The sequence below is a fragment of the Chiloscyllium plagiosum genome, unplaced genomic scaffold (assembly GCF_037043375.1).
Source record: "Chiloscyllium plagiosum isolate Xiang-an unplaced genomic scaffold, Cpla_swu_hap1 HiC_scaffold_7, whole genome shotgun sequence".
Classification (NCBI taxonomy): domain Eukaryota; kingdom Metazoa; phylum Chordata; class Chondrichthyes; order Orectolobiformes; family Hemiscylliidae; genus Chiloscyllium; species Chiloscyllium plagiosum.
Genome location: NW_028270145.1, coordinates 39,250,530 through 39,271,129, shown reverse-complemented (window position 1 = coordinate 39,271,129; position 20,600 = coordinate 39,250,530). Strand labels below are relative to the sequence as shown.

Genomic DNA, 20,600 nt, shown 5'->3' with positions numbered 1-20,600 from the left:
AATGTTATAACTGTACCTGCCTCTGCCAGTTTCTCTGGTAGCTCATTCCATACATGTATCTCTGTGAAAAAGTTGCCCCTCAGTTACCTTTTAAGTCTTTCCTGTCTCACCTTAAACCTATGCTCTTTTTAGTTTTTGACTTGTCTACTCTTTGGGGGGGGGGGGGGGGGGGGGGGGCGGGAAGGGAAGGAAAGGAAAACCTTGGCTTTGTTGACCAGAGTTGACTTTATCCATGCCCTTCATGATTTTACAAATCTGTATAAGATCACCCCTTAGTCTTTGACATTCCAGTGAAAGTAGTAAGGGAAAGTAGTATATTGGGAAAAGGCTGGAATGTGGAGTTGAGGATTATCAAATCAGCTATGACCTCATTGATGGACCAGAATCAATGGATGGAATGGTTTTGGTTTTGCTTTTGCTCCATCTTGTGATCTTAAAATAGGTCACCTCTGCTGAGTATAAACAAGACACCAACATTGGGGGGTGTATAAGAATAGGACAGAGATCCAGATGTGATGTAGTTAAACTTGAAGTTGAGTCTTGATGGCTATCATATGCCTAGGCAGGAGTGCCCAAGTTATGCCTCTGTTTTGTTGTATGTAGAACTTCCCTTGCTCAAATACTACTGAAGGAGTGGTCAAGGTGAGAGAGCTGAAAGTTGACCAGAATTGACAAACGCTGTGTTGTAAATCAAAGGTCATTCTCACCATTTTCAGTGTGCTTATTGTGTTAATTTACAGGATCTAGATTTGTTGCTAGAATGAATTTTATAAGTATAACCCTTTTGAAACTATTGGTTGATAGGGGTTCCCTGCCACGGTGTCTTGCTTATTTTACAGATATGCATATGATGGTCTCAAAGCCAGAGCAGTGGGTGAAGCCAATGGCAGTAGCAGGGGCTAATCAATACACATTCCATCTAGAAGCAACAAATAACCCAGGACCACTCATCAAAGACATACGTGAAAACTGCATGAAGGTAAGTGTGAAAAAATAGTGTTTGAGTCAGTATGAATCACTTCATTTCTGTCTGAGATTTCAATAAAGAGAATGCTGACTGTTGAAAATGAACTTTGTTAAAAAGCTATCAATGAAGTCTGAGGATAGAGGACCACTCCCTCCAAATTCAGGTTATGGGCTGTTTAGAGCTGTACAGTTCTACAGTTTCATATTGGAGCGCACATCTATAATATTGCAGTGATTACCTTCCATTGCAGTACAGTATTTCTAATCTAGAATTACACAGAATATACTGAACACGAACAGACCAACCAGTACGTGCTGAAGTTTATGCTTTACTCAAGCCTCCTCCCAGGTTTCCACATCTAAATCTATCATAGTAAGCATTTATTCCTTTCTCCCTCATGTTTCATTAGCTTCTCTTTATATATTTCTATACTATTCATCTCAGCCACTGACACATACAAATTGCTTTCCAAATAAAATGCTTTTCTAAAGTCCCTGCTTGATTTCTTGGTAACTACATTATGTTGATTTGTCTCTTATTTTGCTCTTCACAAGTAGAAATGCTTTCTGTGCTCCCTAAAAGTATTGTCCATTATGTTCACCACTCCCATATGACGAGTGCTCCAGTATAACAGCTGTGTTAAAGTTGTGGTAAGTAAGCAAGCAAGCACCAGCATCTCACAACCATTATTTATTATCTGTCCCTAAGTGAGCAAAGAGTAGTAAACGTACTGATGTTAAACATGATCACACCAGACTGCAACTACATCAAATCATTTATGGAATAGAAGGCCACTCTGCCCATTTGTTTCCATTCTGGCTGTCCGCAGACCAATTATTCCCATTCCCCCATTCTTTCCCCATTGCCCTACTAGATTATTTCTTTCAACTACTGCTTTTCAAATACATACTCCCTCTCAATTTTCTGTGTCTCCAAAATCTGTTGCTACCACAGATTCTCCTTCCTTAGTAAATACCAATAAAAATGACCTATAAAGGTATGCTGGACATATTGGGTAGTAAACATAGTACTGGTGGGGACAGCAGTGTTATTATATAATACTGTAGTACAGCCTTGGTGGGGTCAGATCTGTCACTGCATAACACTGGGGAAGAGTACTGGTAGGGACAGGACTGTCATTGTGTAACACTGGGATACAGTACTGGTGGAGCCAAATCTGTCACTGTATAACGCAGAGACACAGAATTAAAGGGAACAGAATGTCTAAATCTCTAGAGTATTCTGAGGATTACCTTGTTTATGTTCTCTTTCAAGCCATTTCCAAACATGATATCCAAACACTTAATTTAATTACAGCTCATGGCTGATGTCCTGAAACTTCTCATTTTATACCAGTGTCATCCTATACCTTTCAATCATTCAACATATCTATTAAGATAAAGGCTGAACCTATTTTCTATACTGCCCCACCATTCCACTAATACACGTTTAACTCCCTTTATGCATGTAGTCACTTGTGAATACTGCCAACCACCAGCTTAACAAAGGCATTTGCTCAGTTAGCACCCAGGTATCACTAGATTCTTAAAGAAAATAATGAAGATCAGTTGGACCACTGTCCTTTGTGAAGAACAGCAGTTTGAATATGGGGTGTAAGAGGTAGAATGGGTGCTGTAAGGGATAACAATGATGCTAATATGTTTAGTACACAATATGTCCAGCATACCTTTTATAGGTCATTGTTATTGGTATTTACTAAGGAAGAAGAATCTGTAATAGCAGTAGATATTGGAGACACACAAAATTGAGAAGGAGTAAGTACTTAAAGTAGTAGTTAAAAGAAATAATCTGGTAGGGCAATGGGGAAAGAATGGGGGAATGGGAATAATTGGTCTGTGGAGAGCCAGAGTGGAGACAAATGGGCAGAATGGCCTTCAATTCCATAAATGATTTGATGTAATTGCAGTCTGGTGTGGTCCTGTTTAACATCAATATATATAAATATATTACTCTTTGCTTACTTAGGGAGAAATAACAGTCTAAGTGTGGTGCTGGTGCTTGCTTATTTACTACAACTGTAACTGTAACAGCTGGAGCACTTGTCATGTGGGAGTGGTGAACATAATGGACAATACTTTTAGGGAGCACAGACAAAGCATTTCTACTTGTGAAGAAGAGCAAAACAAGAGACATCAACATAATGTAGTTACCAAGAAATCAAGCATGGAATTTGGAAAAACATTTTATCTGGAAAGTAATTTGTATGTATGAGTGGCTGAGGGGAATAGTACAGAGATATACAAGGAGAAGCTAATGAAACATATGAGGGAGAAAGGAATAAATGCTTAATGTGATAGATTTAGATGAGGAAACCTGGGAGGAGGCTTGAGTAAAGCATAAACGTCAGCACGTATTGGTTGGTCTGTTTGTGTTCAGTATATTCTATGAAATTCTAGATTAGAAATTTCACTTCTGGAACATTGATGGAATTAATTTGATCAAAGCAAACTGCCTCTAGTTTGATATTAAACTTTATTCTGCATTTAAACTGCTGTATCTGAACTGTGAATGAGTGGTCCTGGGTGCTAGGAGAAAGCTTCCCTTTGGTACTTCATATAGAGCAAAATACGCAAACACGTGGAATTTATTTTAAACCCAAATGTAGGAAGTTTCTTGGTTCGCTCTTTTTCAAACAGTACAAGGAGGACCAGAGTGGGTGTTATCTCTTCTAACTTCCAACAGAAGCCTTGTAGAACTGGACAGCACTCTATTAAAATAAGTAATCCTTTATTTCACTGCTGCAAGGACACACAATAGGTGAATGAACTTTCAAAACTTGATGTAAATCCAAACCCATATACTATGGCAATCACACTTTTAATATATCTTGTTTTCTTCCTTTAAAGGTGGGGCTAGCAATTAAACCAGGTACAACTGTAGAAGACTTGGCACCATGGGCAAATCAGATTGACATGGCATTAGTGATGACTGTGGAACCTGGGTTTGGAGGTCAGAAATTTATGGGTGATATGATGTCAAAGGTATAATTTCTATTTCATATGCTTTGAACTTTTGTGGCCTGTCATGGTGTTTGATCAATGAAGGAATTGGTTTAACATCTTAATAGATCCTATTACTATGGATAGTATAAGTAGTTGCAAGATAATTCATTTTTTTTCTGTCCTAATGCAGATATAAAGTCTTGCATTCGCTGTTACAAATCTGTTCCCATTTAGCTGTGGAACCTGTTTGCTGAAATAATTCCCTCCACTGGATTGTTAAATTGTAGAAGAGATTCGGAACTGAAAGCCATTGTTTTTTTTAGGTCCACTGGTTGCGAACACAGTTTCCTTCTCTGGATATTGAAGTTGATGGAGGTGTAGGACCAGACACTATTCAGAAATGTGCAGAGGTACTACTACACTGTGACCAAAAAATAATCTGGTACATAACTGTATTTAATTACTTCAACAGGATGAATTTTTTCCATGTTCATTACAGTAATGCCACCTTACAGGTCATCTATTATACGTTCTCAATGTCTGCAGCACAATGAGTTTAAGGTTATGGTTGTAGTACTCCAGATGGCTCCCTTGTTTTCTCCTCTGCTGAAGGTGATAAACTTGGTGGGGTGGTGAGTTGTGACACACTGACTCCATGTCAGCAGGCTTTGATGAGATGACCGCACAGACAATAGCGATCCTAATATACAGTGCACGTTGCTGCCTGAGTGGAGATCAGCTATCTGTGTGCGATGCAAATGTAACTGATTTCTAGTCAGAGATTTTCTGCAGATTCATAAAATACTTCCCTACCTCAAACTGAGCTTGGCATTTACCTTCACAGTCCCTATATTGTGATTCTGCAAGATATACTTTAAATAAATCAACCGGTTTTGAATTTAAAGTAGAAAATAAGGTATTTTTCAGGCTTATTGAGACTCTGTACTCTTAGCTGAAAATAAAAGCATGACACCATTCACAGATGAGCTCATCCGCTGACCTTGGGGTAGAGACACTCTCAAAGCTGTTAGGAAGCAAACTCTAGGATTTTGACCCAGGGACACTTGAGGAACAGGAATTTATTTCCAAACCATAGTGATTTGAAGGGTACACAAAGGTGGTGGTATTCCCATGTATCTGCTCACCTTGCCCTTTTAGATAGAAGTGGTTAAGGGTTTGGAAAGTACTATATAAGAAGCTTTAGTGAATTTCCACTGTGTATCTTGAAAACTGTACACTTCTGCTACTGAGCATTGGCCAATCACAAACATTATTCCCTCCATGACTTCACAGTATTCAATGCATACATAACAGATTTACCAAAAAAAAAAAGCTTTATGAACTTAATTCTTTCTTTCTTTCAGGCTGGAGCAAACATGATTGTATCTGGCAGTGCAGTCATGAAGAGTGATGACCCCAGATCTGTAATAAATCTGCTCCGCAATGTCTGTGTTGAAGCCATGCAAAAGCGCTGTCTGGACAGGTGAAATAACAACAGTGCAACTCCAGGAAATTCAGTTGTGCTTGCTGCTGCTGGTGGTGGTGGTACAGGAATGAATTTCAAACACTTGTGTAAAACTAATAATTCTTAACCCAGCTGAAGCAGTAAAGTAGTTCAGGTGGCTATATGAGCAGAGTCTGTGAACGTAAAACTCTGTGACTGAAACATCTTCTATTGCTCTCTTTCTCTATACTCTTGTTTGAATAAAAACAAATAGCTGTGTTATATTGTTTGTGTGTGATGCGGAAGCAAGAGCTGGCAATCTGAAGTAAAAGACCCTTGAGACAAATCCATCTGGTGAGAATTAGGAAGCAAGAAAGGAATGGTCACAGCATTGGGGTTAGTAATGTTATTTAACAGGATAATTTACAGATTAAGAATAAAAACATTTTCATGTGAAATTTAGTTTTCCTTTGGGCTTTCACAGTGCATTGAACCAAGCATAATGTAGAAAGGGGCTGTAAAATGAAACTTTTTTTGAAGCCAGTTGAAAGCCAGAAGTGTAAGATTTTATTTCTGCAATGTTTTATAAGCAGGTCACCGTTTAATAAAAAATGTAAACACCTAAAGTAAAATGTTATTCTATCTATCATTTTAATCCTACCCTCAAACCAATTTAGTAACAGTCAGTTTAAATTAATACCCAACAGATGGATGAAGACCATAGGAGCAGAAGGAGACTTGAGTTTGCTCTGCTACTGACTTCCTGTAACCTTTGATCCCTTTACTAATCAAGAAATTTCCTCTGTCTTAAGTATACTCAATGACTTAGCCTCCACAGATTCATTTCCTTCTGGTTGAAGTAATTCATCATCCCTTCACTCTGAGGCCATGCCATTGGGTCCTAGCAGGAGGGACGAGTGGAAACATTTTCTGTGTCCACTCTAGCTGTGCTTCTCAGTATTCAGACGCCCTTACCTCATCTTTCAAAACACCAAGTACAGAAACAGTCCTCAGCCCTTCATTCTTGGGAAACATTCTTGTAAACCCAAGACCAGCACATCCTCTCTTAGATTATAGGGCCCAATACTGCTCACCAAATGCAGTCTGACCAGAGCCTTAGCATCTCAGCAGTTTCTGCTCTTATAGTCTTGAAATAAATGTTAGCGGTTAGGAAGGCAAATGCAATGCTAACTGAACCTGCATGTTGACCTTTAGGAATCTTAGTATAGATTTCCAAAGCGTTTCCCTGTTTATAAAATGGTCTACAAGTCTGTAACCTCATTTTCCCCACATTGTATTCATTTGCCATTTCTTTGCCTCATCTGCTTCCTTCTGTAGCCTTCCTGCTTCAAACACTATCTGTCCCTCCAGGGGAAACAAACTGTCAGCTGGTTTCAAGGAAGTTCCAGAGGCAGAGCAGTAGTTCGTATTTGGACACAGCCTCCACCCTGAAGGAAAAAATGGGGAAGAACAGCTTCTCAGTTTCCTACGTACCCATTTATTTCATACACAATCATTAAACCATGGGGTGCCCTAGGAGATGGTGTTTAAAATCACATCCTCCTGGAGGAGTAAAATAGAATGAAGATTGTTCCACTACTGTTCCATAATATGCTGTCATAAAGACTGAAACTACCTTCCTTACTCCAGTGTTAAAATTGATAATGACAACAGTAATAATAAATATGGGGCAGATTGTGAAAGCAAGTGACTGTCAGTCAAAATACAAAGTTAACCTAGAAAATACACAGTAGCTCTGAAGCTTTGACCTCATGGCCCAGTCCACCCTCAGACTTATGTGCTGGAGTATTTGCAGCACAGTTGCACCAACTGAAACCTCTTAGCATAAGAGAGGACAAACCATTTATTAACTAAATAATTTTACTTTTTAAGAAGGTAAACAGAAGGCAACAATGTGTGAAAAGAAAACTAAACAAAAACAGTTTCAGAACACTTTCTCTAGTTATGTCCTCAGGTCCAGCTGCTGGTCAGATAGGATGCACAATATTCAACAGGTTGAGATATTGCTGTTCTCAGCGAGGCTACATGACTACTTCACGCTTGCACTGGTTAGTAATTATCCAAACATTACTCTCCATGAAAACATCCAATGTTTTCAGCTCTTTGCCTGAACTCCAACTTCCGCTGAGTTATATTTGAATGCTTTTTTTTTTAGACAAAAAGCTTACAGAATTGCAGGTGTCTTTCACTACCATAAGGTGATTTCTTGAAGATAATGGCTGCAAGAATAATACAAGGGTTTAGATTGTATGATGAAAACTGAAAACAGGAAATAAATTTCATTCAGAAATTTAAGGTTCTTTTTCTCATTGATTTTCTTTTGCTATTTAACAAATTCATTACAATCAATTTTCCATTTGGGAACAAACTGAAATAACCTCTAACACTTGGCTAGGGCTCTACTGGAAAACAATATATAGAGAGTGTGTAGAGAAAGTATCAGTGAAGAGTGAGTCAAGCTCAGTTTTGATTGATTGTACTTTCCAGTCAGCAATAGCAAGGTCAGCATTTACTGCCCATCCTAATGGCCCAGAGGCAATTGCTGCAGTAACATGTAGACCAGACTGGGTTGGGATGACAGATTACCTTCCCTTGCGGACATTAGTGAACTAGATGAATTTGTATGTCACTTAAGCTAGATTTTGAATCCAATAACAATACAGAATACACTGCTACAGTGGGATTTGAATCCATAACCTCCGAATATGATCAGTACAATCTGGAAGTGCCTAAAGGAACAGCATCTCATTTTCCACTAAGTTACCTTTAAACCATTAGGACTCAACACTGAGTTCTGCAACTTCAGAACATGATCTTGGTGTACTATTTTCATTCTAATTCTCTCTGCTCTTGTTGACTTTGCTTACAGCAGAGAGGACCCATTCACATTTCCTTTCCACACTGATAATTTAAACCTATTTTATACATCAATCTCTCATTTGCCACTATTAACAATCCCAGAATGTTAATTCTGTCTCTACCCATCGAAGTCTCCAGCACTTGACTTTGTTTTCTCAAGATGAGCCTGGGATTGTTCTGGATCAGTAATAAATTATTAGCATAGGTCACAGGTTTGACTGTAAAAATGGTTAAAACACCAATTTTATTCTTCGATGCAAAAGTGAAATATTTCAACAGGTCAGACAACATCTTAGGTGAACATCGTTTGTCAGGACTGGCAAAAGAGGTAGAAGTAGTTTCAAAGTAAATACAGAGACAAATGACAGAAAAGGCAACAATAAAGGGTTGTTGAGAGGCAAATCAGTTGGCATTAGATAGGTCACGCAAGGAGAGTCTGGAATGTGAGAAAATGGGGATAGCAGAAGGAACAGCAATAAGTATGGCCCACAAAACAAGATTGGATATTGATCAAAATAACATTTCACCTGACATGTTGATCGAAGATGAGATGCTGTCAACAAAAAAAGATCATAGCACAGAAGGATTGGAGATAAAAGTTCATTAGAACTGAAACAACCTCATTACCTGATTTTTTTTAAAAAAAAACAAAATGCTGGAAATATTCAACAGGTCAGACAGCAAAGGTGGAAAGAGAAACAGTGATGGACAAGTCTGTGACCGTGCACCTGAAACTGTCATATCACTGGGAGGTTTGAGATGTATGAACTGCACATTCAAAAACAGGTGCAACATGTTATACTCTCTGCCACAGGAGACCATGTGCTTGAAAAGTTAAATACTGGTAGAATCCAGGTTCAACTCCTAATATCTACTGGTCATAAATGGTGACTAAAATTAATTAGCTTCATGCCCTAAATTGAAGTGAAAATGAAATCTTCCCAAATTCCTGAATGCTTTCCCGTAATATCTGCTGAAAATGTCAAAGTCTGGATGTTAGGTGGAGCAAGGACCCAGCGCAGTGAGACGTTCACAATCAGTAATTAGCCCTGAATGCTGCCAGCAGTCATGTATTGAATTATAACCACTAGGGAGGAGTTCTGGTCAGTCAACAGTCATCCAGGTCAGAATCCACACTTGTAGAAAGGGCAGGAACAACAAAGGTTTGCTCAACATTGATTAGGAGGCTGCTGCTTTCAAAAGAACAGTTATGAAAGTTACTACAAATTACCTTATGATCATCCAATATTTTTCTGTTTGCTAAATAAACCTCAGGTTTATCAGCACTACTTCGTCATATTGCTGTGTCCCCCAGAGTGAGTCTTTACATTCTGTTTCTTCAGTAACTGTGTGTCCAGTAGATGGTACTCTATCTGAACTGCCAGTGGCAGATGGTGATTGATTAGTTGAACTATTCCCACTGAGTGCTGAGTTACACCTTGTTAGTGGCTGAGAGCCAACTTTATCACTTACAGCTACCTTGGGATGAGTTAAGTGTTTTGTCTCTTCATCACTGAGAGGGAAAGTACGACAATTCCAGGGTAAAACAACCTGGAAAAAAGAAGAACAGTTCTCATTATAGATAATGATTTGGAGATGCCGGTGTTGGACTGGGGTGTACAAAGTTAAAAGTCACACAACACCAGGTTATAGTCCAACAGATTTAACTGGAAGCACTAGCTTTTGGAGCACTGATGAACCACCTGATGAAGGAGCAGTGTTCCGGAAGCTAGTGCTTCCAGTTAAACCTGTTGGACTATAACCCGGTGTTGTGTGATTTTTTAACATTATAGATAAAGCTGTGTTGATGATTTACATATTTTCAATACAACTTATATATTTAATATTACCAAGCTTAACAAAATTTTGAAACTGCATCAAAATTATTTCACTTCTGTACATTTTGGGTAACTGAGTCTGACCTCTCACACCCATCTTGAACACATATTAGTAAACATTGTTGAATTCCAGAATTTTAAAAAAGTGCTTGAGAAGACTTGGACAGACAAAGAGCAATATTAAAAATTAACTGCAGTTTAAATTGCCCAAATCTTATTTCAAAAAGGTATTTAACAAGCTTGTAATTTCATTACAACTATTTAATCTATACAAGTCATATTGACCCTCCATACATCAATCCAGTCAGTCCCACTCCTGCTAGATCACTGCAGCCCTTCCAAGTTTATTTCCTTCAGGTGTTGATCCAATTTCTTTTCAAATCATTCATCATTGCCAATACACTGACCAACTAAGACACTACAGAATCTTAAAGCTACATTCATAAAATATTTCAATATTCCTTCCTCTCAAACGGTTACAAATTAGTGACCTCTGGTTCAAACAAAGCAAATGTTAATTTTTGGTATTATTCAGTTCTCTGAATTCTGGCATACCATTAGGGTCTAACTCAAAGAGAAACACAATTTCATTAGAGTAGGATGGCAAGTTATATCCTACTGTATTGGCAGGCAAAATTAGGGAGAATCCCAAGATACTTTTCAAGTATATCAATGAGAAGAGAATAACCAGGAAAAGAGAAAATCTGTGTGTGCTGCCACAGGACGTTGGGTAGAGTGTTAAACAAGAACTTCAAAGCTGTCTTCAATAAGGAGGAGGATGTATGTACAGATTTGAGGAAGAGGGACTGAGATGTTCTTGAGAAGATTGATACAGGGACTAAGGTATTGGAGGTTCTGGCAGGTTTGGAGGACTGTGTCCCAGGTTGCTGAAGGACAGGGGGGATAAAATTACAGAGGCCCTGACAATTTTTTAATTTCTTTCTGGTCACTGGAGGTTGTGGCAGAGGACTGGAGGATAGCTGATGTAGTTTTGTTTTAAGAAGGGTGGTAGAGATAGTTTCCTTACCAATGGTCTGAGAAAATTGTGAAGCAGAGAATTAATCTCTATTTAGAGAGGCAATATTTGACCAAGGACAGTCAGCGTGTTTTTTTTTCCATACAGGGTTGATATCTAACAAGGTAGTTGAGGTAGGTAACCTCAACCTTTAAAAACAACATGGATCAGCACTTGTAATGTCGTAACTATGAGCCTTGTGCAAGAAAATGGGGCTAGTGTGGATTTAGTGTAGCTTTGGCAGTACAGACTTGATGGGCTGAAGAGTCTCTTCTATAATGCATGATTCTATAATTTGTTATAGTGGATTTTGCAAGATGTGGCTGAGATGACAAATGGATCTAGTTTTGGAAGCACTAGAGAAGGCATAAGAGAATGGTGGTGAATGGGGAAGTGAGGAAAGTCTGAGTGTTGACAGTGAACAAGAAAATGATTGTCTTCCAAGAGATAAAGGCAGGGTTAAATTATATGTATGCTAACGCTAAGGATATAGTGAACAAAATTGGGGAACTGGAAACAGAAATTGCTATGTCATATCCCCCTACAGCATTGACAGACATGTGACTCAAGCTAGAACATGACTGGATACTTAACATTCCAGGCTTTTTGTAGAAACGAGGTGAGTTAAAGGGAGGTGGTGTAGCAGTCTTGACAAAGATAGTATCATCACCCTTGAACAGGATCTAGTTCCTGAATTAGAATCTATATGGTTGGAGGTGAGAAACAGAAGGGAGCAGGGGCCTTGTTGGGTATTTATTATATCTCTCCAAACAGTGGGGAGGAAGTAGAAGAGAGCATTTGTCGGCAGGTTATGGAAATCTGCAGAGCAAGTAGGGTTGCAACAGTTGGTGATTTCAATTATCCAAGGGTAGAGTTTGAAAAAGATAGACTGTCGGGTACAGGATGAGAGAAATTCCTGCAGTGTGTGCAGGAGAACTTGCTAGAAGAGTACATTTCCAGTGCTGCCAGGGAGGCAGCTGTGCTAGATCTGGTCCTAGGAAATGAGACAGGCCAAATGGAGAACCTCAGAGTGAGGGAGCACTGGGGAAATAATGATCATAATATAATAAAAGGTTCAATGTTAAGTCGAAAAAGGATTAAGATTCCAGTCTAGAAAAGGTTAGATTTTAAGGTTCTAACAGAATAGTGTGTGCAATTCTCGTCTCCTTCCTATCGGGAAAATGTTGTGAAACTTGAAAGGGTTCAGAAAAGATTTACAAGGATGTTGCCAGGGTTGAAGGATTTGAGCTATAGGGAGAGGCTGAACAGGCTGGGCTGTTTTCCCTGGAGCGTTGGAAGTTGAGGGGTGACCTTATAGAGGTTTACAAAATTATGAGGGGCATGGATAGGGTAAATAGGCAAAGTCTTTTCCCTGGGGTCAGGGAGTCCAGAACTGGAGAGCAGAGGTTTAGAGGGGAAAGATATAAAAGAGACCTAAGGGGCAACTTTTTAACACAGAGGTGGTACGTGTATGGAATGAGCTGCCAGAGGAAGTGGTGGAGGCTGGTACAATGGCAACATTTAAGAGGCATTTGGATGGGTGTATGAATAGGAAGGGTTTGGAGGGATATGGGCCGGGTGCTGGCAGGTGGGACTAGATTGGGTTGGGATATCTGGTCGGCTGTTTCCATCTCTTTGACTCTATAACTGGAGCAAATTGATTGCATTTTGGTGGATAAAACAGTGGATTTAAAAAAAGGAATTTCACAACAGTATAGAGAGGTACTAAAAAGGCTGACAGCATTCCAGTTGTAGAGAAGTTTCGGATCCAGTGGGATGCATCCCAGCTTCCTACAGCTAAGGGAGAAAATTTTGGAGACAGAAATTTCAGGCTTCAGTTCCAGGGGACTGGAACATTTCAAATGTGACACCAATATAAAAAACGTGCAAGGATAACTCAGGAACATACAGACCTGTCAGCTTGACAGGTAGTATTGGGAGGCCATAATATGGGACAAGGTAAATATATACAGAAAAAATAAGTTCATACTAGACGGTGCTTTGTTAAGGGCAGGTCATGTCTGACAAATTTAATTGAGCTCTTTGACAAGGTGACACAGGGCAGTGGATGAGGGTATAGTGCTGTGGATATGGTATATTTGGACTCTGAGAAAGCATTTGATATTATGCCATGTGGCAGATTGGTCAGTAAATTAGAAATGTTTGTGATTAAAGGGTCTTTGGCAGTATGGATTAGATGTTAGCTAAAAGATAGGAAACAGAGGGAGGAAATCTGCAAATTTGTCAGATTGGAGAAGAGTTGGAAATGATGTTCCCCAAGAAGCAGTGTTGGGGGACCCTTGCTTTTTCTGATCTATATAAGATTTAGAAATAGGATGATGGCAAAATCTCTAAATATGCAGATGATACTAACTAGGGAGAAGAGTGAATTGTGAGGATGATGCTGAGCAACTTCAAACAGACATTGACGAATAGGCATGCACCTGGCAGATGAATTTCAATGCAGAGATACTTGAAATAATGCATTATGATACAAAAAATATGGAAAGATAATACAGGGTCAATGGCACAACTTTGAGGGAAGTACAGGAGCAGCCAGGCAAGTTGAATCAGTTGCTAAGGCGGCTTATATAGGTTCCTAAATTTATAAAGTATAAAAGCAAGAAAGTGATGCTACATCTCTACAAATCATGTTTGGAATGTTGTGTTCAGTTCTGGACACTTTATTTAAGGAAGGATATTAAAACCCTGGAGAGAATTCAAAGGAGATTTACTAGAATGATAACCATGAATGAAGGATTTTAGATACAAGGAAAGATGAGAGATTGGGCTTATTCGCCTTGGAGCAGAGAAGAGGTGACCTTACTGAGGTGTTCAAAATGATGAACAATTTTGACAGGGTCAAAAAGGATGTTCTGTTTCCATTACTTGGTATGGCAGTTAGAGAGCTAGGAGCAATAAGGAGGAGAAACATCTTTACTCAGAATTGTTAGGATTTGGAATGCACTGTCTGGAAGAGTCATGGAGGGAGATTTCACTGGAGGTTTCAAAAGAGAGCTAAATATATATTCAAAAGTGATGAAATTAGAAAGATGCAGAGATAGGAGGGTGGGATTAGCTGGGTAGCTCTTCTGGGAGACGGTACAAATATGATGGGTTGAATGGCCTCCTTCTAAACTGTAAAATCCTATGGTTCTATTATTTACAGAAACCTGAGATAACAAAGGACAGTTGGTACCATAAATACTGACAAGCACAATTGGGCAGAATGACCTACTTCTATGCTGTATGTTATTCTATTGGTTTTCTCTTATATGCATACATTCCCATATTCTAGGATTAATGGGAGTGCAGATCAAATAGCTTCCAATCTGTTATGCTGATCGCATCTATATCTTGCTAGTGGTAAGGTGTATTATAATCAACATGACGATCATTATAGAATCATACAGCACAGAAACAGACCCTTCAGTCCACTCAGTTCATGCTGAACATAATCCCAAACTAAACTAGTCCCGTCTGCCTGCTCCTGGCCCATATTCCTCCAAACCTTTCCTATTCATGTACTTATCCAAATGTCTTTTATACATTGTAATTGTACCCACATCTACCACTTCCTCAGGAAGTTCATTCCACACACGAATCACCCTCTGTTGAAGAAATTTGTCCCTCGTGTGTTTTTTAAAAAAACTCTCCTCTCACCTTAAAAATGTGAGGAAATCCTCCATTCTTGGGAAAAGACAACTCCCATTAACCCTAGCTGTACCCCTCATTTACTTTATAAACTTCTACAAGGTTGCCTCTCAACCACCCCCCTCCACACTCCAGTGAGAAAAGGCCTAGCCTATCTTTACAACTCAACCCTTTCATACCTGACAACACCCTGGTAAATCTCTTACGAACCGTCTCCAGCTCGATAATATCCTTCCTATATCTCGGCAACCAGAACTGGACACAGTATTCCAGAAGAGGCCTCACCAATGTCCTGTACAACCTCAACATGACTTCCCGACTCCTATACTCAAAGGACTGAGCAATGAAGGCAAGCATGCCAAATGCCTTTTTAACCACGCTATGTAACGCAAACTTCAAAGAATTCTTTACCTGAACCCCTACGTCCCTCTGTTCTACAAAACTAACCAAGGCACTACCGTTAATTGAACAAGCCCTACCTTTGTTTGTTGTACCAAAATGCAATACCTCGCTTTTATCAGATTGAACTCCGTTTGCGATTTTTCAGTCCATTGACTCATTTGATCAAGATCCCTTTGTAATTTTTTTCTAAATCATTCATGAGATGAGGGTGTCACTGGCTAGGCCCAGCATTTATTGTCCATCCCTCACTGCCCCCAGAGGGTAGTTAAGAGTCAACCACATTGCTGTGGGTCTAGAGTCACATGTAGGGCAGTTTCTTTCCCTAAAGGACATGAGTGAACAGATGGGGTTTTCCAACAATTGGCAATGGATTCAGGGTCATCATTAGACCCTTAATTCCAGATGTTTATTGACTTCAAATTCCAACATCTGTCATGGCAGGATTCGAAACCAGGTCCAAAGGATATTATCTGGGTCTTTAGATTAACAGTCCAGAGAGAATACCCCCCATCTTTTTCTTCGCTACATTGATGCCCACCCCCCATCTTTTTCTTCGCTACATTGATGACTGTATCGGCGCTACCTCGTGCTCCCACGAGGAGGTTGAACAGTTCATCCACTACACGAACACCTTCCACCCCGACCTCAAATTCACCTGGACAGTCTCGGACTCCTCCCTCCCCTTCCTAGACCTTTCTGTTTCTATCTCAGGCGACCGAATCAACACGGACATCTACTACAAATCTACCGACTCCCACAGCTACCTGGACTACACCTCCTCCCATCCTGCCCCCTGTAAAAACGCCATCCCATTCTCCCAATTCCTTCGTCTCCGCCGCATCTGCTCCCAGGAGGACCAGTTCAAAATACGTACAACACAGATGGCCTCCTTCTTCAAGGACCGCAATTTCCCCCCCGACGTGGTCGACGGTGCCCTCCACCGCATCTCCTCCACTTCCCGCTCCTCCGCCCTTGAGGCCCGCCCCTCCAACCGCCACCAGGACAGAACCCCACTGGTCCTCACCTACCACCCCACCAATCTCCATGTACAGCGCATCATCCGCCGTCACTTCCGCCACCTCCAAACAGACCCCAGCACCAAGGATATATTTCCCTCCCCTCCCCTATCAGCTTTCCGTAGAGACCACTCCCTCCGCGACTCCCTTGTCAGATCCACACCCCCCACCGACCCAACCACCACTCCCGGCACCTTCCCTTGCAACCGCAGGAGGTGCAACACTTGCGCCCACACCTCCCCCCTCACTTCTCTCCAAGGCCCCAAGGGAAACTTCCATATCCGCCACAGATTCACCTGCACCTCCACCCACATCATCTACTGCATCCGCTGCAGCCGGTGTGGCCTCCTCTATATTGGGGAGACAGGCCGCCTACTTGCGGAGCGATTCAGAGAGCACCTCTGGGCCACCCGGACGAACCAACCCAACCAACCTGTGGCACAGCATTTCAATTCCCCCTCCCACTCCACCGAGGATATGCAGGTCATTGGACTCATCCACCGCCAAACCACAACAACCCGACGGTCGGAGGAGGAGCGTCTTATCTTCCGACTGGGAACCCTCCAACCGCAGGGGATGAACTTGGACTTCACCAGTTTCTTCATCCCCCCTCCCCCCACCTTGTCTCAGCCGGATCCCTCCAGCCCGGCACCGCCTTCCTGACCTGCAGTCTTCTTCTTGACCTCTCCGCCTCCATCCTACTCCGACCTATCACCCTCACCTTGACCTCTTTCCACCTATCACATTTCCAACTCCCCTCCTCCAAGTCCCTCCTCCCTACCTTTTATCTTCTCCTGCTGAACACTCTCTGCTCATTCCTGAAGAAGGGCCTGTGCCCGAAACGTCGAATCTCCTGTTCCCTGGATGCTGCCTGACCTGCTGTGCTGTTCCAGCAATAAAGTTTCAACTTTGATCTCCAGCATCTGCAGACCTCACTTTCTCCTCGAAGAATACCAATAGACCATCAACTCCCCAACTCCTCCTCCTAATCTTAGGGAACCTTCTTCACTGTCTACTATGCCACCAATTTTGGTGTCGTCTGCAAACCTACTAACCATGCTTCCTATATTCTCATTCAAATCAGTTATCTAAATTACAAACAAAAGAGGACCCAGAATCAATCCCTGTGGAACACTGCTAGTCACAGGCCTCCAGTCTGAAAAGCAACCCTCCACCATCACTCTGCCTCCTGCTGTTAAGCCAATTATGTATCCAATTAGGAAGCTCACCCAGAATCCCAATTGACCTAACTGTGGACGGATGAGCCATTCCATATGATGGATTTATGAAAAATGGACAATAAATAAGGGATGCTAGGAAATTGAGACAAGCCTTGATCAAAGTGACGCTCAAATACTCTAGAATAAGCATGCTGCAGAATCTAGACAGACTGCAGCTGTACAATGCACACTCTAATTTGGAATTCAATAGAATCAACCTGAATGCCATCCCCAGGATAATCGGAACCTTGAGTTGTTTACCAGAAACGGGCACCTCACACTCTTATTTGGAGAGGGCTACCTGACCTAAGTATAAGAATCGCCGCAACACCGCCCTCAGGAGAAGTAACTCAACACCAACTATTGTGAAGAGAAGACATCCTGGGACCAGTGGGAGAAGACGACCAGATGGTCATTGCCACGTGGATCAAGGCCAAGACCTAGTGTGGTGGCATATGATCATTCAGAGTTAAGTTAAAGCACAAGCTAGTTGATTAGGTTTATGTGTAAATTGTTAGTATTTTGTTATAGTGTTGTGTTAGATAAATGAATATTATTGTTTACTATTAATAAAGAGCAGACTCTCAGTTTCTTTGCTAGATATAAGAGTTAAACACATGTGGCAGGCGCAACATAACTTTACTAATTAGCCAACCATGTGAGACTTAATTTTCCTTGCACAGAACCACGCTGACTAACCCTGATCAATTTTTCCCTCTCTAAACCTTCATAAAACCTATCTTTTATAATCACCTCCAGCAATTTACCCACAACTGAAATTAGAAGTATGGCCAACAGACAAGATGCAGAATGTCTTTTTATAGTAAATCTCTTTTGACAATGCTCAGTCAAAAGATGAGCTGTGTTGGATACTGGGCATAACTCACTTCACAAAGTGAACACAGGCAAGAAGTATGGAATAATACAGGAGATAATTCCAATAAAGTGCCTCTATTTTACGAGGTTTTAAAGGGTGAACATCAGGAGGACATTGGGTAATGAAGAGAATGAGGCTAAGAATGACGCTTTGTTGCCAAAGACCACATTAGCACAAAGATTGCATTAACAGGTAAGAGAAACACATTTTCTCCAATCTACCTTTGCACTGGTCACTCCCTCTACAAGTAAATCCTGAGGGTCGTCAGTCTGTGCTACCTCAGAAACACGGCACACTGAGCTAGTACAGCTGAGTTGGTTTTGAATTTCTGGAGAAGCTGGAGGATGAGGATTCAAATGCTCATCATTATTCTTACTGAAGGATGATGATCTAAAAGGAAAAAAAAAAGATTGATAAACTAAAAGGTTATGAAAAATGATTTCAAAATCAGGAAGAGACCACTTCCCTCAAAATAATACATTTGGGGGTGCAGTTTGTAAAGCCGGTGTGTCTGGAAATTTCCAATGACACAAAAATTGGAGACATTGTAACGACTGTCAGTGACAGTTTAACATCGTACTTATAAGTCAAGAGAATGGACAAAACTGCAGCAAAAATATTTAAGACAACACCAGTCAGGCAACTAATCCTGGTTTAATGAAGACTGCAAGATAGCATGCCAGGGTTAGCATCAGGCAGAAGATGTCAACCTGCGATGACACAAGACCAGTGGCATGACAAGCAACATGTAATACACAGGGCTAAGCAATCCCATAACCAAGGGAACAGATCTAAAATAAGAATAGAAAATGCCAGAGAAACCCAGCAGATCCAAGCTCTGCAGTCCTGCCACATCCAATCATGAACTGTAGTGGAAGATTAAATTACTAACAGCAGGGAGAGATTCCATTTCTTAATAATGGGGAAGCCCACACCATCCGTGCAGAACACACGGCTAGCATTTACAACAATCTGCAGTCACAAGTGCCAACTGGATGATCCATCTCAGCCTCTAGCAGTGGTCCTCAGCACCACAGATGCCAGTCTCCAGATAGTTTGATTTACTCCATGCAATATCAAGAAATGGCTGGAGGCACTGGATAGTGCAAATTCTCTGGGCCTGACAACATTCCAGCAATAGTATAAAAGATTTGTGCTTAAGAAAGTGCTGTGCATCTCAACAAGTTGTTCTAGCCCAGCTACAACTCTATCCAGGTTTGTTCTATACACAAAAAAAGTGGGACAAATCCCTTTTCTCGTAACCTTGCATATTATTTTTAGTAATCACCTAATGCCTCCTGAATGCCTCAACTGAACCACAATTGATGATTTACGTACTGGTTCATGGTACATCTCTATTAGAAGGTACTTCATGTTTAAAGTCAACATGTTTACTATTGTTTCACTTTGATGTCAGTACATGATTAAGACTGAGACAAATCGCTCCATGAGATTTCCAGTGTTGTCTATAGCAGCACTTTATCATACCTGACCCATCAGTGGGACTTAAATCAGCAGCAACATCAGTCTCTAAAAACAGAGACGTGACTATAGTCTTGAGGACAAGTTCCATAAAGCAGCGACCCAAGTCAACTATGGAGGCATCATACAGCAAAAATGTATGCAGCCCAACAGCAAAAAAACCCCACCAGGCAGCAGCTAGGAACAAGTAACAAGTATCCCCACTAAAATCCTTCATTTTGAGGAAAACAAACTTGACTTGAAGTAAGGACACCCTGTATTTCTGCTTTCTAACATTTAGAAATTATTGTGTTCTATCCTTTCTCAGATCCAAAGTGGTGACTTCTCATTTATTGTCCATCCCTAATTGTAGTTATTGTGATGAGCAGCCTTTTTGAATTGCTGCAGTTCTTCGAGTACACCAATGCTGCTAAGGGTGTAGTAGAGGGAATGAGCTGTTCCAGAATTGTTCCAAGTCAGACGGTGAGTGAGTTGGTGGGGAACTCGCATGTGGTGTTCCTATGGATCTGCTGCTTTTTGCTTCTAGATGGGAAAGGTCACATGTTTGAAACATACTGTCCAAAAAGATGAGTTGCAAGATCACTCTATTCCCTAATCTGTAATCTCTAGTCATATGAAACTGTGTGTTAAATCCACAATTGCATGGCTGACTCCCTGTAAATTCTTTAGAGAAGAGGAGATTGAGAGGGAACACGATTTGAGATATAACAAATTATGAGTGGCATAGATAAACATGAAGAAACCTTTTCCCCTGCATGGAAGCAGACCCTTCAGTCCAAGTAGACTCACTTGCATATGTTTGGACCAAATTCCTCCAAAATTTTCCTTTCGCATTTATCCAA

The 20,600-nt window shown here is 40.8% G+C and overlaps 2 protein-coding genes across 5 annotated transcripts in view; one reads left to right on the top strand and one right to left on the bottom strand.

Annotated features, from left to right (window-relative positions):
• Positions 1-5,653, top strand: part of rpe (ribulose-5-phosphate-3-epimerase) — a 34,388-nt gene extending 28,735 nt beyond the window's left edge. The window contains exons 3-6 of the mRNA XM_043693418.2: positions 840-979; positions 3,835-3,969; positions 4,254-4,340; positions 5,295-5,653. Of these exons, the coding sequence (XP_043549353.1) occupies positions 840-979; positions 3,835-3,969; positions 4,254-4,340; positions 5,295-5,417 (485 nt within the window). The 3' untranslated portion in view covers positions 5,418-5,653. The remainder of the gene's footprint in view (positions 1-839; positions 980-3,834; positions 3,970-4,253; positions 4,341-5,294) is intronic.
• Positions 5,654-7,249: 1,596 nt separating this feature from the next.
• Positions 7,250-20,600, bottom strand: part of kansl1l (KAT8 regulatory NSL complex subunit 1-like) — a 95,857-nt gene continuing 82,506 nt past the window's right edge. For all 4 annotated transcript variants that reach the window (XM_087988953.1, XM_087988951.1, XM_087988952.1 and 1 more), the window contains exons 14-16: positions 18,498-18,666; positions 9,486-9,805; positions 7,250-7,614 (exon numbers count right to left, since the gene is read on the bottom strand). In XM_087988953.1, coding sequence (XP_087845079.1) covers positions 9,515-9,805; positions 18,498-18,666 — 460 coding nt within the window. In that variant the 3' untranslated portion in view covers positions 7,250-7,614; positions 9,486-9,514. The remainder of the gene's footprint in view (positions 7,615-9,485; positions 9,806-18,497; positions 18,667-20,600) is intronic.